The sequence below is a fragment of the Callospermophilus lateralis genome, chromosome 15, assembly GCF_048772815.1.
Source record: "Callospermophilus lateralis isolate mCalLat2 chromosome 15, mCalLat2.hap1, whole genome shotgun sequence".
Lineage (NCBI taxonomy): Eukaryota > Metazoa > Chordata > Mammalia > Rodentia > Sciuridae > Callospermophilus > Callospermophilus lateralis.
Window position 1 is genome coordinate 78,371,635 of NC_135319.1, and position 13,456 is coordinate 78,385,090.

General features: G+C 47.3%; 1 protein-coding gene across 3 annotated transcripts in view; it reads right to left on the reverse strand.

Moving 5' to 3' along the window:
* Positions 1-13,456, reverse strand: part of Nrap (nebulin related anchoring protein) — a 71,201-nt gene that overhangs the window by 24,979 nt on the left and 32,766 nt on the right. For all 3 annotated transcript variants that reach the window (XM_076835277.1, XM_076835278.1, XM_076835276.1), the window contains 7 exons: positions 11,745-11,843; positions 9,741-9,845; positions 8,221-8,328; positions 5,902-6,213; positions 4,623-4,727; positions 1,778-1,876; positions 124-228 (listed from right to left, as the gene is read on the reverse strand). In XM_076835277.1, coding sequence (XP_076691392.1) covers positions 124-228; positions 1,778-1,876; positions 4,623-4,727; positions 5,902-6,213; positions 8,221-8,328; positions 9,741-9,845; positions 11,745-11,843 — 933 coding nt within the window. The remainder of the gene's footprint in view (positions 1-123; positions 229-1,777; positions 1,877-4,622; positions 4,728-5,901; positions 6,214-8,220; positions 8,329-9,740; positions 9,846-11,744; positions 11,844-13,456) is intronic.

Sequence of the window (13,456 nt, forward strand, 5' to 3'; positions counted from 1 at the left end):
GGTGACGACAGAGCTTAAAACCAGCCCAGGACCTTTTGAGCACTGGGCATGGTGCATGCCCATGAAGGTACTCTGACTTGCATCATGGAAACCAGTGTCCCTAATGGTTCAGGTCAACCTCACCTCGCTGATGTTCATGGCATTCAGCTTGGCCAGCAGGACCTCAGGCAGGTCTGTGGTCTGTGTGTAATGATGCTTTATGTTCTCTCCTTGTTCCCTGTACAGCCTCTGTGGATGGAGAGAGGGTTTGCATTAAACTCGGAGCCTCCCCATGCATTGGCCACCTTGCACTCCAGGAGACCAAGGTGCTGTAGCTACCATGTCCTCGTGGACACAGGATCGCGGGCACCCTGGCTGCACCCAGATTTATAGCTGACATGGCAACGTGCACATCATTCTCTCCCCAATTCTACTTTCCAGCTCAGAATATGACAGCTCAGAATATTTCCCCTCTGTGAATACGCCACTCCTAGCACACCTCTGAGGTGAGCGCAAACAAGAAAACGAAGTCCAGGTTCCATCCGGTGATTTGGTTATTAACTAAAAGTGGCGAGAGGGCATGAGGAGGCAGAAGCCTGTCTGTGGGGTTCCTCTGCCTCCATCCCTGTCCCCTCTCCCATCTCAAGGATTCTTGTCCTAATAAACCTCCCCTGGGTGGGTATGGGGCTCTTTTAACCCATAGCTCTGATTTTGGCTTCTGACATCCTTGTAGTTTGCAATGACATGTGGAGTTGGCATCAGTCACCAGAGAAAGTTTCTCCATCCCAAATCTTAGCTGCTGTGTCCAAGTTCCTGCGTATCACAGCAGTGCCCCCTAGAGGTGATTAGGGTAAGGAGGAAGCAAGTATTGTTTTTCTCTGAAGAAATTCCTATTTGACCATCTGTGTTTCTCAGAATTCAATTTGATTTTGATGGGCTGATTAACAAGAAATTATAAATTCCTGAGCCCATAAGCTTGGAAATCATCCCACTGCCTATTCTGACAAGCGCCCGGCCCATTTCAGAATTCCTGTCAAATAAGGCACAGCCAGAATGATGTGCTGGGACGCAAGGGAGAGAATTTTAAAACCCCTACCCACAAGGTTTGGGAATTTTCCATGTGGCAAGTTGAACGATTTGAAGAAATTTAAAATGCAGCTCTGCTTTACCCAAAGAGCCATGGGCTCCTCTCAATTGAATTGGCCAGAGCTAATCCATGTCCCAAAGTGAATTTTTATAGGAACTTGTCATTCTATTTAGTCTCTTGTGAACCCAGCACTGAGAGGGCAAAGGGTCAAACCTTGGTTCCACATTATAAAGGGAATATGGGAAATGGCTTGAAAGCCAGGGTAATGTCCATAAATCAGATTCAAATCGTTTTCAAAGTCTGGGAAACAGAACTATCCCTGCCCTTGGGTCCTATAGACTCCTAAGCATGGCTTCGGTATTCCAATTAGCAAGAATCTCACCCCAAGTTCCCTTCTGAAAAATCACACTTTCAAACAAAGGAGGGGGGAAGGATTCATCACGGAATCTACAAGACATGCAAATGGGCAGGAAGGAGAGCATCTTGGGGCAGTGGGGTGCGGAGCCCCACTTGGCATCCTAAGTGCAGGAACGCCCCGTTTGCATCCTAATGAGGAAGCACCCCCGCTAAGGAGAGCCTCGGCAAAGGACAAGGAGCTCCTTCATCCTTAGGAAGACAGAAGGAGCAAGCCCAAGATCCCCTCCGCTTCAATCGCACTGTTGAAAGAAGGGCCCACTCTTAGAGTCATAATGTATATACATTATCACTTACATCCACTGCTTGGGTATAACTAATTCTGGCCTGGACCATCTCCGGAGTGTCTTTAATACTGGTAAACTTCAAAGCATCTGGATGCTGACGGTACTTCTTCTGTTGAGCAGGAAAAGATCAAAGCTGTGAATTTTGTGCTGCTCTTTCATGCCATTTGAAAGAGAAAATCATAGGTTGCTTGAGATTAGAGTGAATTTGTGAACATAATTATTATTCTGCTTCCTCCATCTTTATATCCTAGGTGCCTTCAGGTTAATATTTGTTTCAATTTAAGAATAACCTCATGTCAATTAACATTAAAGCATTTCTACCTGGTGCAAAGACAACATCTCAAAATTAGGTTATACCAGTAAAAAAACTGTAGGATCCACACTTAGGAAAGGATTCCTTTTATAGGCTTCAAATACTATGTCGCAGTTGTTTACATATCTTAGTTTGGCTCTGAGAGCGTTCATAGTTACTTATCCATTGAAGCTTTCTATTTTCTTTCTATAAAAGGACTTGGCACACATTATCACAGTCAAAACCCTGGCATTTAACAGTCAGGGAACGTACACTAGCCAATCACTTAAGAGGCTGGTTCGGTTAGCATGTGTAATAATTCTTTAAAATATTAAATAAGAAAAGGGTGCTATGATTGGAATGAGTCACCACATAAATTGAGAGACACTGAAACAAACAAACAAAAAATTCACATGCTGGCAAAGGCCTTAGAACCCAATTTTGAAGTGTTTTGAAAATCATGCTTAAATTAATTCCTTTTTCCTTTAATCAAAGTATTCTTCCCAGGAACTGAAATAGTTGCTGTTTTAATAGGACTGTGTAGTTTGTTTTCCTAAATCAAATCATTATTTAACAAATATCCCTTTATTTATCCTAGTTGGGCTTTTGCATATGGTGCTAGGTCGTATTAGATGCAGTCAAATGTAGCCCATTACCCATTTTTGTAAATAAAGTTTTATTGGAACACAGCCATGATCATTCACCTATGTATTGCATATGGTCATTTTTCAGCTAGTTGTGACAGAGTCCATAAAACCTGCTGGGCTAAAAATATTTACTATCTGGTCCTCTCTGGTCCTTGGCAGAAAAGGTTATCTGACTCTTGCTTTACACCATAGGCATACAGAGGGGGTGTGTGCATGCATGCCCACCTGTGGTTCTTTCAACAATGCCTGGCACCCTGACAGTTAAGAAGTTGACTCAAGTGAACAGTAACTTAAAAACACCGTGGCCTGAATTGAGATAGTTGGGAAAGATTGTTGAGTGATGTCTTCCCTTTCTCCCTGAAGTTTGAGGGCTGGTATGAAGCGAAGACATTAAGAAAGGTAACCAAATTCCTGGAGAAAGTTTGCAAGATGATGTCATAAATTAAATCACCAAGGGATAAATGGTTCCCAAAAGATTTCTGGGCTGCCAGACTTAGACTCCTACCAGAATCACCTTGAAGCCCAGTGATGCTGATGGCGGTCTTTACTCTTCATTTTCTTTTATGAGTAAACCCAAAATTGAGAGGTAAGGATCATGAATCATCAAACCCAAATGTTCGTTCCTCTAAGTTTTTCAGGTTCATCTGCCTGAGAAGGTCTCTCCTTAATTATACAGAACAACTTAGGGCAGTATTGTCGCCACTGAGATCTGAGGACCTTCTGAGCCTCGGGGGTTATTGAATAAGGTCCCTGCGCTGATCTGGGTGAGGCCACTTTTGAAATCAACCCTGCTGTGTGTCATGTAACTAGAATGCTCTCCCCTGGGAAAGTATCAATGCGGAGCAGGTGTGCTTGAAAAGCCAACATGGGTGCCCCTCTGTGCCCCTCTGTGTGGCCTGTGCATTCAGTAAGAAAGTCTCCTCAAAACAACGTCCCAGGATTCTCACTGCCAAAGCTGAAGCATTTAAGGGATGTGGCCATTGTGACGCCCAGAAAAATCCAGAAAGATCAGAGTACCCCGAAGTTAGTCGAATGCTCACCTGCCTCTGAGCAAGGCCCTCCCCAAACAGACATGAAGAGGGCCAGGTTTGATGGGGGGCCTCTGTGTGAGCAGGAGCCACGGATGCCTGGCCAGGGCACCCAGTCCAGTGGCAATTCTGCCTCCTGGAGGACACCTGCCCATGTTTAGGACCTCTTTGGTTGTCACAGCGAGGCAGAAGGTGCTACGGGCATCTGGGGTTCAGAGAGGGTGCTAAACACCCTGAGAGAGACCCAGGCAGCTCCCCCACAGCACGGAGTTAGCAAAGCGTCAACCGTGCTAAGTCTTTAAAATTGCTGCTCGAGGAACCGTCCCGAAAGGTGGGGAAATGGCTCTTTTTATAAGCAGGAGTGCCCTCGGGTCCAGCCAGGGTGGCTATAAGTTGGCAGGAGTGAGATTTAAATTCAGTAGAATCTAATCTACTCTCACAAGAAAGCACCAACCATGTCACCACGCCGGACACCACGTGAACATTCGAAAACTGTTTACACGGTGGCCGAAAGAGAGAAGGAAAACGGGCGTAAAGTTACACAAAGCGCTTTCTGGGCGCAATAAATGTATCTTTTCATCATCTCTCCTGTGCTGCTTCATTAAAAAGGTAAGTTGGTGGGTAGCAATTGAGCTCCTTTTGATTGTCATTATTATTCATAATGTCATTTGTCACCCACTTTGTTTTTGCCGGGGCTCTATGGGCCCCCACTGGTGTGTGTTTGGTATGTGGTTTCCCTCTAATTACCAGCCCTAGTCCGGGTTCGGAGGCCTTTCATGTGGCTTTGCCTTCTTCTTTGCCTTTTGAGTGGAAATTATTTTAATTTTATACAGAAACGCCGCACGCCTAATGCAGCCAGGCCTGGTACACGCTGTCAGGAAATCTCACCTCGCTAATGAGTTCTCCTGCCTTCTTTGCCTGCTCCACATTTAATGACCCGGTGGCGACCCAGCCCGTGCCTTTCATCCACTTCACATCTGCCCTGTATTGGTTCTGACAAAGGAGAGAGAGGGAAAAAAAAAGAAAGAAAGAAAAAAAAAAAAAGGCAGGCCATTGTTGGTGCACAGACATTTAAAGGGCTATTAACGGCTCCCGATGTCCCCTTGGTGCCAGCTGAGTCAAATCATATGCCACTCTTGTCTTATCCATTTCTGCACAGTCACAGGTAGGGCTTCCAAATGTAAATTAATTTCCTCTTTAATTGGAGCCCTCCCTGTGGAGCTGGGCTTTAGGCCCCGCCCACACTCCTGGGGGTAGAGCAGGAGGGACCAAACCCACCTTGGCCCTCATTACCGGGGACCCAGGTCTGCCTCGGAAAGAAGCGCATCCTCATTGTCTGCACTTCCAGTTTTCTTGTTTAAAATGACACGAAGGGGAGAAATAAATGAGAATTCGTAACAGAACTCAGGCGGGAGCTACTGGAGGGAATTTCACAAGACATCCGAGGCTTCCCACGGTGCCAATTCCTGCCCTCCACCACGGTGGGGGGCAGGAGGAAGATGTTTCTCATTTCTTTACTTGCCATTGAAGGAGGAGTTTTAATGGACAGTTATTTAAATGGACACTTCTCCCAACTAGCCTATCATCTGTGGATCATGAAACAGTCCTGCCTGGAAAAAAGTGTGAGTACACACACTCACACACACAGACACATGAGCACACACATGGGTGGAACAGTCTGGCTGCAGCTGACCCGCCTTTTCCATTCACCCACATTCTTGCACAAGAGCCCACTCAAGACAGAAAGAAAACGGCACCCGGTGGGTCATAAGGGGGAAGGAGAAGGTTGTTGAAGGCTGGCCATCTGGTCATTCCCAAACTGGGGACGGCTGGAATGAGCCATGGTGACACTCTCCCTTAGCCAACCACAGCTAAGAATGTCATAAATACGTTTTCCCTGGTGGTCAAAAGAAACCTGGAAGATGTATGTAGATCAGAATCCAAGAAGGAACAAGTAGCTCTGTGATTTTCTGTTAGTGAGGAATTTAAAATGGGCATAATTTCTATAAAGGTTAAACCAGCAGGAAGCTGAGGTGTTTCCACTTAGGAAGCCAGAAACAGGCATCCCCTAGCATCAATTTGTCTTGAAGTGTGGGGGGGGGGGACACACTTGCACCAGCACTAGCACCCACGTGTACACGTGCACACACCCACACATAGAGCTTACGTCACTCTGCAAGCCATACGCCTTCTTGGCCCACTCCACCTTCATGTCCGTGGGCAACGCTGTGAAGTGATGGGACACTGTCCTGTAGCCTATGTCTGTGGCTAAGTGCTGAGCCTGGCGGGCGTGCGCCAGGTGAATCATGTCCAGGGAGACGTGGCACTGGGACTTGGTGTCCTCGAAGCCCTTTTTGTACTCCAATCCGCTCTGCAGTTTGGACATTTGCAGTGAGTGGCTCATCTGAGAATCGCCCTGTGCACCCTTGGCCCCGATGAGCTTCCCTCTAGACTTCTCATAGTCCTCCTTGTACTTCACCTACATGAAGGCAGCAGAGTGACAAGACGTGAGAATCTCCTCCAGGAGCTGTTCAGATTCAAACTGGAGGCATGTGAGTTAGAACAAAGCCTTTGACATAATCCTTAAAGAATTAGAGTTTGGACAACTGATATATTTCCTTTCATCAAATGAGGAGATAAAATATTATTACCCATTAATTCCATTTTTTTTTTTTTTACCTTGGCTGCCCAAAAGCTCTGGCAGCTTCCTGAATGCTGAATGCTCAGCTATTATCAGTCTTCTACCAATTTTATTATGAAATTCCAACTCCTCTCTAATAATTTGAGATCAATCTTTCGGGATTTATTTTTAAATGGCCTGGGTTTCCCACCCCCCACAAAAATCACCTTAAAATCTTTTTAAATTTTTTTCTTTTTCAGACATAGAAGTTAGGCAAGTGCTTCACCACTGAGCTATACCCCCACCCCTAAATCTTTTTTAGAGAATGAGAACATTGTTTTTAAAAAGTAGTCATGAAATGAAAAAGACATAGAATAGCCAACATATAACTGGTATTTAAGAAAGGAGCTTAAGGATTATGGGAATTAAAAAGAATATGTTTCCTGAAAACTGAAGAATTCACTAGGCCAGGGGCAGAGAGAACCAGAAGGAGAGTCAATGGGAAATGCTTGGGCAACCGCAGCACGTACGCTATGTGGCACTATTTTCAACATTTTTGCTACTCCATTAGGAGACCTGGGCTCCACCCTCATCTCTTGCCTGCAACATCATCAACATCTGCCGCTATTTATTGCACACTTACTGAGCCAGGCATGGGGTAACCAGGTGCCACTCAAAGTGCACCCACAAACTGGTTTGCAAAATGTTGCTTGCTGACTACAAGGTAAGGAGCTCATGTCAGAGTGAAAACCAACCATGTGACCAAGCCACTGGCTCAACTGGTGGTTTTTGTTTTGTTTTGTTTTGTTTTCTTGTTATTGTTTTGTTTTGTTTTTAAAGCAAGACTTCCATGATGGCAGAAGCAGAGTCTGACTTATGCTCTGACCCAAACTCTTTATCTCCCATCAGGCTCATAACAGATGACATTGGACTATAAAACAACACATCCCTGGATGCTGTGGCACATGCCTGTAATCCCAGTGGCTCAGGAGGCAGAGGCAGGAGAATCACAAGTTCAAAGCCAGCCTCAGTGCAACTTAGCAGGGCACTAAGCAACTTAGCAAGACCCTGTCTCAAAATAAAATATCAAAAGGGCTGGGGATGTGGCTCAGTAGTTAAGTGCCCCTGGGTTCAATCCCCAGTACCAAATAAATAAATACACATCAATTCATTTCATTTCCACCTGACCATTTTGCAATTACCTGTTTAACCAGAAAGTTAATTACTGAAGGGTTAAACAATCTGCCCAAAATAACAGTGCTGAGAGGTGATAGAGCTGGGGTTATAGCCAAGGTCTGACATCAGAGCCTATATTCTGTTTCTTTTTTTTTTGGTTCCAGGGATTGAACTCAGGAGCACTTGACCACTGAGCCACATCCCCAGCCCTATTTTGTATTTTATTTAGAGACGGGGTCTCACTGAGTTGCTTAGCACTTCACTGTTGCTGAGTTTGGCTTTGAATTCGAGATCCTCCTGCCTAAGCCTCCCAAACCACTGGGAATAGAGGGGTGCACCACTGCACCTGGCTAGAGTCTATATTTTTAACCATGGCTAGAGCAGATTTAGAAATAGAACATCATAAATCACATTAGAAAGTCATGGACCATCTCTAGACATCTGTACAGTGAGGACCCTGGATTCTTGCTCTTACGAGGACTATTCCTAAATTACCACCTACCAACACAGAGGCCCAGCAAGTGCTTTCCCAGGGAACTTGCAAGGGTAGCCATGCTTGTTATTATCCCCCTTTACACATAAGAACTCTGGGGCTCATGAGGATAAAGAACCTGCCCCAATTCCTTGAGACCCTCCCAGACATTAGGCAGCAGGACCCCACGCTCCCCCACACTCTGGGGGCTGACTCACCTCGCTCGCCAGGTCCCTCTTGGCTTTGGCTGCCAGGAAGGTCAAGGCATCAAGACTCAGCTCAAACCCTCTTGCCTTCTGGTTTTCCCAGCTGCTCTTGTACCGTTTCTGGGGGATTTAGGAGACGAGAGATCATCCTCTGTGAGAGGGTTTCTCCAGACCCTGAAATGACCTTGCTCACAAGGAAACCGCAGTCACATCTTCCCTGGAAACTGAAAGCCCCAGGCTCACACAGCCTGAACACACGCAGGCCTCCTGGCCGGTGGCCGAAGACCCCTCGGCACACAGGGCTTCAATCAGAAGACATTAAACTCCAGAAGCCTTGAACATATCAGGAATATGTGAAGCCCCCAAAGACAGGCCACAGGCAGAGCAGCATTGCGCGACACAGAATTTGGGGGAAATCTGTCCTCTGTGTCTGTCCACGTGCCCCCAACGGCAGGCTCTGGCTATACCCTTTCTCCATCCACTGGGCCTTTCCCTCCTCCTCCTGTTCCCTGTTCTATACCCAGGTTTCAAGGTCTGTTTGGGGGAAGCCCCCCTCCCTTTCTGTGTGGGAATCAATTTAGCATTTGTTTCTCCTTCCAATCCTCGCCACCACCTATCCCCAGATCAGAACCCCAAAGCCCTGAGAGCTGCATGGAGAGCTAAGAGTGGACCCTCCTTAGAAGACAGAGAGGCAGGGGAGACAGGACTGCAGATACTCTCCCACCTGAGGGCAACCACTGCGCATGCTCCTGCGAGTGCCTGATGCATACCTGCCCAGTGAACCCTCATGAAAACCCAGCGAGGAAAGGCTCGCCTCGTTCCACTCCTGGGACAACTCAAAGTAAAGAATTTGTCCAAAACGTATGGAACTGGAGGTTATCATGTTAAGTAAGACAGGCAGACACAGAAAGGTAAGTATCACACATTTTCTCTTCTATGTGGAAACTAAAAAAAAAAAAAAAAATCCAGACAACAGAAAACAGAAGATGGGCTATTAGGACAGAAGAAGTGGACCTGTGGGGAGAGGAGGGCAAGAGGGGGCACCTGGGAGGGCGGCCCCAATCAACAGGACAGACACATGTAAGGGAAAACGTCACAGTGAAGCCCACTAATTGGACAGTTAGTATGATTGAATAATTATAATAAAGAACAACAACAAAAAAGAATTTGTCCAAGGTCAAATCCCTGGGACAGTGACAGATCGGGGATCAAACCTTAGCAGTTTAGGGCCAACTTCTGAGCTCTTCCCACTCCCCTCTGCCACTACTCAACTTCGACCCCTGGAATAACCACTCCCTGTGACCCCAGGATCCACCCAGAGCCTCAAGTCTGCCTCCAGCTCATTGCTAGGAAAGGCCGCCAGCCCCTCCCCAGGAACATGGCCCAGGAACCAGACGTGCTAGGGAGCAACGTTTAGAACCACCCCATGTCAGTCACCTCTGTTGGCACAGACACCACCAATGTGGCTGGTGGGCTGCGTGGCTAAAGGCACAAGCAGCAGAGCCCATGGCTGCCCACGCCCCCGGCGGTACCTGGCTGAGGTGAGCAGCGTTGGCCCGGGCCTGTAGGAAGAGAGGCTCGTCTTTGCTGATGGTGTACTGGTGGACAGACTGCTGGTTCTCTGCCTTGTAGGCCACCTGTTGGGAGAGAGCACTGGGTCAGAAGCAGGTGGGGGTGATGGGAAAGGCATTACAACTGCTGCAGCAAGTGGGAAACTGGGGGACACTGCGCCAAGGGAAGCCAAACACAGAGACAAGTTACACATGATGTCACTCATCTGTAGGGACTCAAACCAGCAGCTCACATAGAGAATAGAACAGAGGTCACTGGAGGCCAGGAAGGAAAGAGGCTAGGAAGGGAAGATAGAGGATGGGTAATGGGTCCCACAATACAGATGGCACAGGGTAGTTCTAAAGTTATATATACAAGGGCAAGTATGGTCTAGAACAATTAATCATATATCTCCAAATAACTAGAGAAGAGTTTGAAAATTCCCAACATGACCTTGCTAAGAAGGAATGATAATATTTAAGGAGACGGAAATGTTAATTACCCTGATTTGATCATTACACATTGTACATGTTATGGTTTAGAGATGAGGTATCCTCCAAAAGCTCATGTGTAAGACAATGCAAGAAAGTTTAGAAGTGAAATGATTTGGTCATGCGAGCTTTATCTACTCAGTGCATTAATCCACTTGAATGGATTAACTGGGTGGTAACCACAGGCAGGTAGGGTGTGGCTGGATGAGGTAGGTCACTGGGAACATGCCTTTGGGGTATATATTTTGTCCCTAGTGAGCTGAGCTTGTCTCTCTTTGCTTCTTGTCCCCCAAGTCCTGAGCGGCCTTCTTCCACCACACCCGTCCACCATAGTGTTCTGCCTCATCTCCAGCCCAGGGCAATGGAGTTGGCCCTCTGTGGACTGACATCACTGAAGCTGTGACCCCCAAATAAACTTTTCCTCCTCTAAAACTGTTCTTGTCAAGTCTTTTGGTCACAGCAGCAAAAAAGCTGCCTAAAACAGTACACATGTATCAAATTACAATACTGCACCACAAAAGTAGGTACAAATGTTATACAATTAAAAACAAAAACAATGTAAAGAGAAACAAACCACCAGGCCAGACACTAGGTGGCAGAATAGAGCAAATTAGGTTTAAATTAGGGCCCAACCTGCAGACCCCTCCAAGGTTTCTATTTTCAGACCTTTGTTCCCAGAAGCCACCGACCTCCCCAAGCTGTTGTCATTTACACCGTGCATGGCCATACAGACTAGCCCACCAGGGGGTCAGATTAGCACCGGAGGGAGGGAGAGATAAGGAGCACTCTGCCCTCTGTGCCTCCATAATTGACTTGATGCATGGGGAGGCACTGGCACCAGAAAGTGAGCAGTGCCCAAAAGGACAGTAGGAGAGAACTTCTTGTCCTCGGAAAACTCAGCACTGTTGCTCTTTCTCTCTCCCTTCCCCCACCATGGAATTGAGCTTCCAAACCGTGGCTTTCCACTGTCCGAGTGACAATGATAGCATCCTTTACAGCAGGGGGACCTGGACTTTAGGAAGGAAAACTAGAGAGGGCCTGGCCAGGCTGTAGGGAAGAGGGCATCCACTCAGTGCTGGACACTAATCTGTAAATAGTGTACATGGCGCCTCACTGTCTGCTGCCCGTATTTGAGGTTAAATGAGCGTGACCGGCACACATCCCACAGGCAAATGTCCTTCTCCAAGATTTATAGTCTTTGATGAGAGAAGAAAGAGAAAGAAGAAAGAAAGAAGGAATCGTGAAGGCAGAAAAGGGTCACAGTCCTGCACCTATCTCTAACACTTGGGGGAGAAGAGGGCTGAGCAAAGCAGCAGGGACCAGTGGCCAGTCCCCAGATGCAGCCTGGAAGCTTGAGGAAAGCCGGGTCCAGCCTGTTTAAGGGGAAGGTCCTTTGGTTCCTGGGTCGTGCCTGGGTAGCACCTGCTGTTGTCCCTGAAGCTCCCAGGCCCATGACACAGCAGCCTGGTGGAGAGAGGGCAGCCCGGGACTCACCCCGCTCTGCAGCTCCTGGCTCTTCTTGGCGTGCTCCATCTGCGCACTATCCGTCACACTGGTGAACTTCAGCTCATCAACCCTCTGCCGGTAGTTTTTCTAAAAGGAACAGGACTCCACAGCATTATAATTGGGCTGCCCCCCACCACCCTGCACACAGCACATGTGTGCACACACTTTCTGTGACCCAAGCGTTTCCCTGGGAAGAATGTTCTAGTTGGTCCTGCAGCTCCAGCAGGACCACATGGCCCCAAGTCAGCCTGCGCTGGTGTTTTCATGGCTGTTACTGGGTGGGAACTTTAGTTTTTCCTGTGGCAGAGACTGTAATTCACTGTGTGCAACCAAGCACTTCCATTTTATAAATCTAGATCTGACATAGGAGGGTTAAGGGGAGGATACTTGGCCTTTGCAACCATAAGGACCCGGGTTCAAACCCAGCTCCATGGCACGGGGCGCGTCCCTACAGACCTGCGCCCACCGCGCTCTGACTCTACCACAGGGACAACAGAAGCTCCTTCACTCTGGGGTGGAGCAGCAGCTTCAGTGCTATTCCTCCCACGTGAGCCAAGTCCTTGGCACATGTGTTTAGAACCTCGCCATTGCCACTGCCATTGTTGCCACTACGATTGTCCGGGAAGCACTGGCTACGGAAAGGAGGAACACCAGGGGCCACAAGCAGAAGGCTGGTGCTCAGGTGGGAGTCACCTCACAGTGTCTCATCTCCCAGATCATGGAGGTCTTGTTCTCATCGTGTCCCCGTCTCACAGCCACAGATTAGTTGGCAAATTGTCAAATGTGCTAATTCTGTCCCCCTGTGGGAACTTCTCGTCTTTCCTGAAGATTAATTAGTTCCTCTGGATTTTCCACCGGAACTGCCAAAGTGGAGGGAAAGGTGGCCTCTGGGGATGGCAGGTTGTAGCAACAGCTTCACGTGGTGGTGGGGACACTAGAGATGAGCTCACAGCCCGGGGCCACCCAAACTCTCAGTGACGTTAGCAAGAGCATTATAGAACAACTGGACCCAAAATACTGATTGGAACCCTGGGAGCTCCAAATTTCCTCCCTTTTATATAAAAAGGGGTCTAAAGAAAATATGCTAAAGAGTCTTCAAATTTTCCTTCCTTGTTTCACTGTGTAGAATAGGAAAACCCCCTCACCATGTGATGTCACATTGCTCTTCCATTGTTGACATTTCCAGTCACCCCAGACTCTGCTCAAATTTATTTACTAACTGCTTTCTAAGGAGGCAAAAATCTGTTCTGGCATATAAAAAAAAAGTGAAGGGGAAAAATTTTCTTGGCCCCAAACAGCTTAAAAATCTGTAGCCAGCCCAAGAAGTGAGATAGAAATTGATGTTCCTGAGGATAAAGGACCCACTGCCTGGGTCCCCTTCCAGACTACACCCCTATCCAAGACAGAACAGGCTTTCATTGTTCCACCTGGAAATGAGCGAGTCTCCAGGAAGCTAGGAAGTGGGAACCCCAAAGGATCATTTCTCTCTTTCTACCTTCCTTATTTATACAGACTGGCTCTAAATGTTTTTGTCTGAGAGAAGGGCAGTGGAAAGGTAAGAATAAATGACAAAATATGCTTTTGGCAACATTACCTGTTGCCTAGTGGACAACAGTTAGGGCACTAGGTCTCCCAAGCTGGGTACAAACCCCAGGTTGCTACCCTCCTAAAGTTTGACTCAAGTCTCGCTTTACTCATAC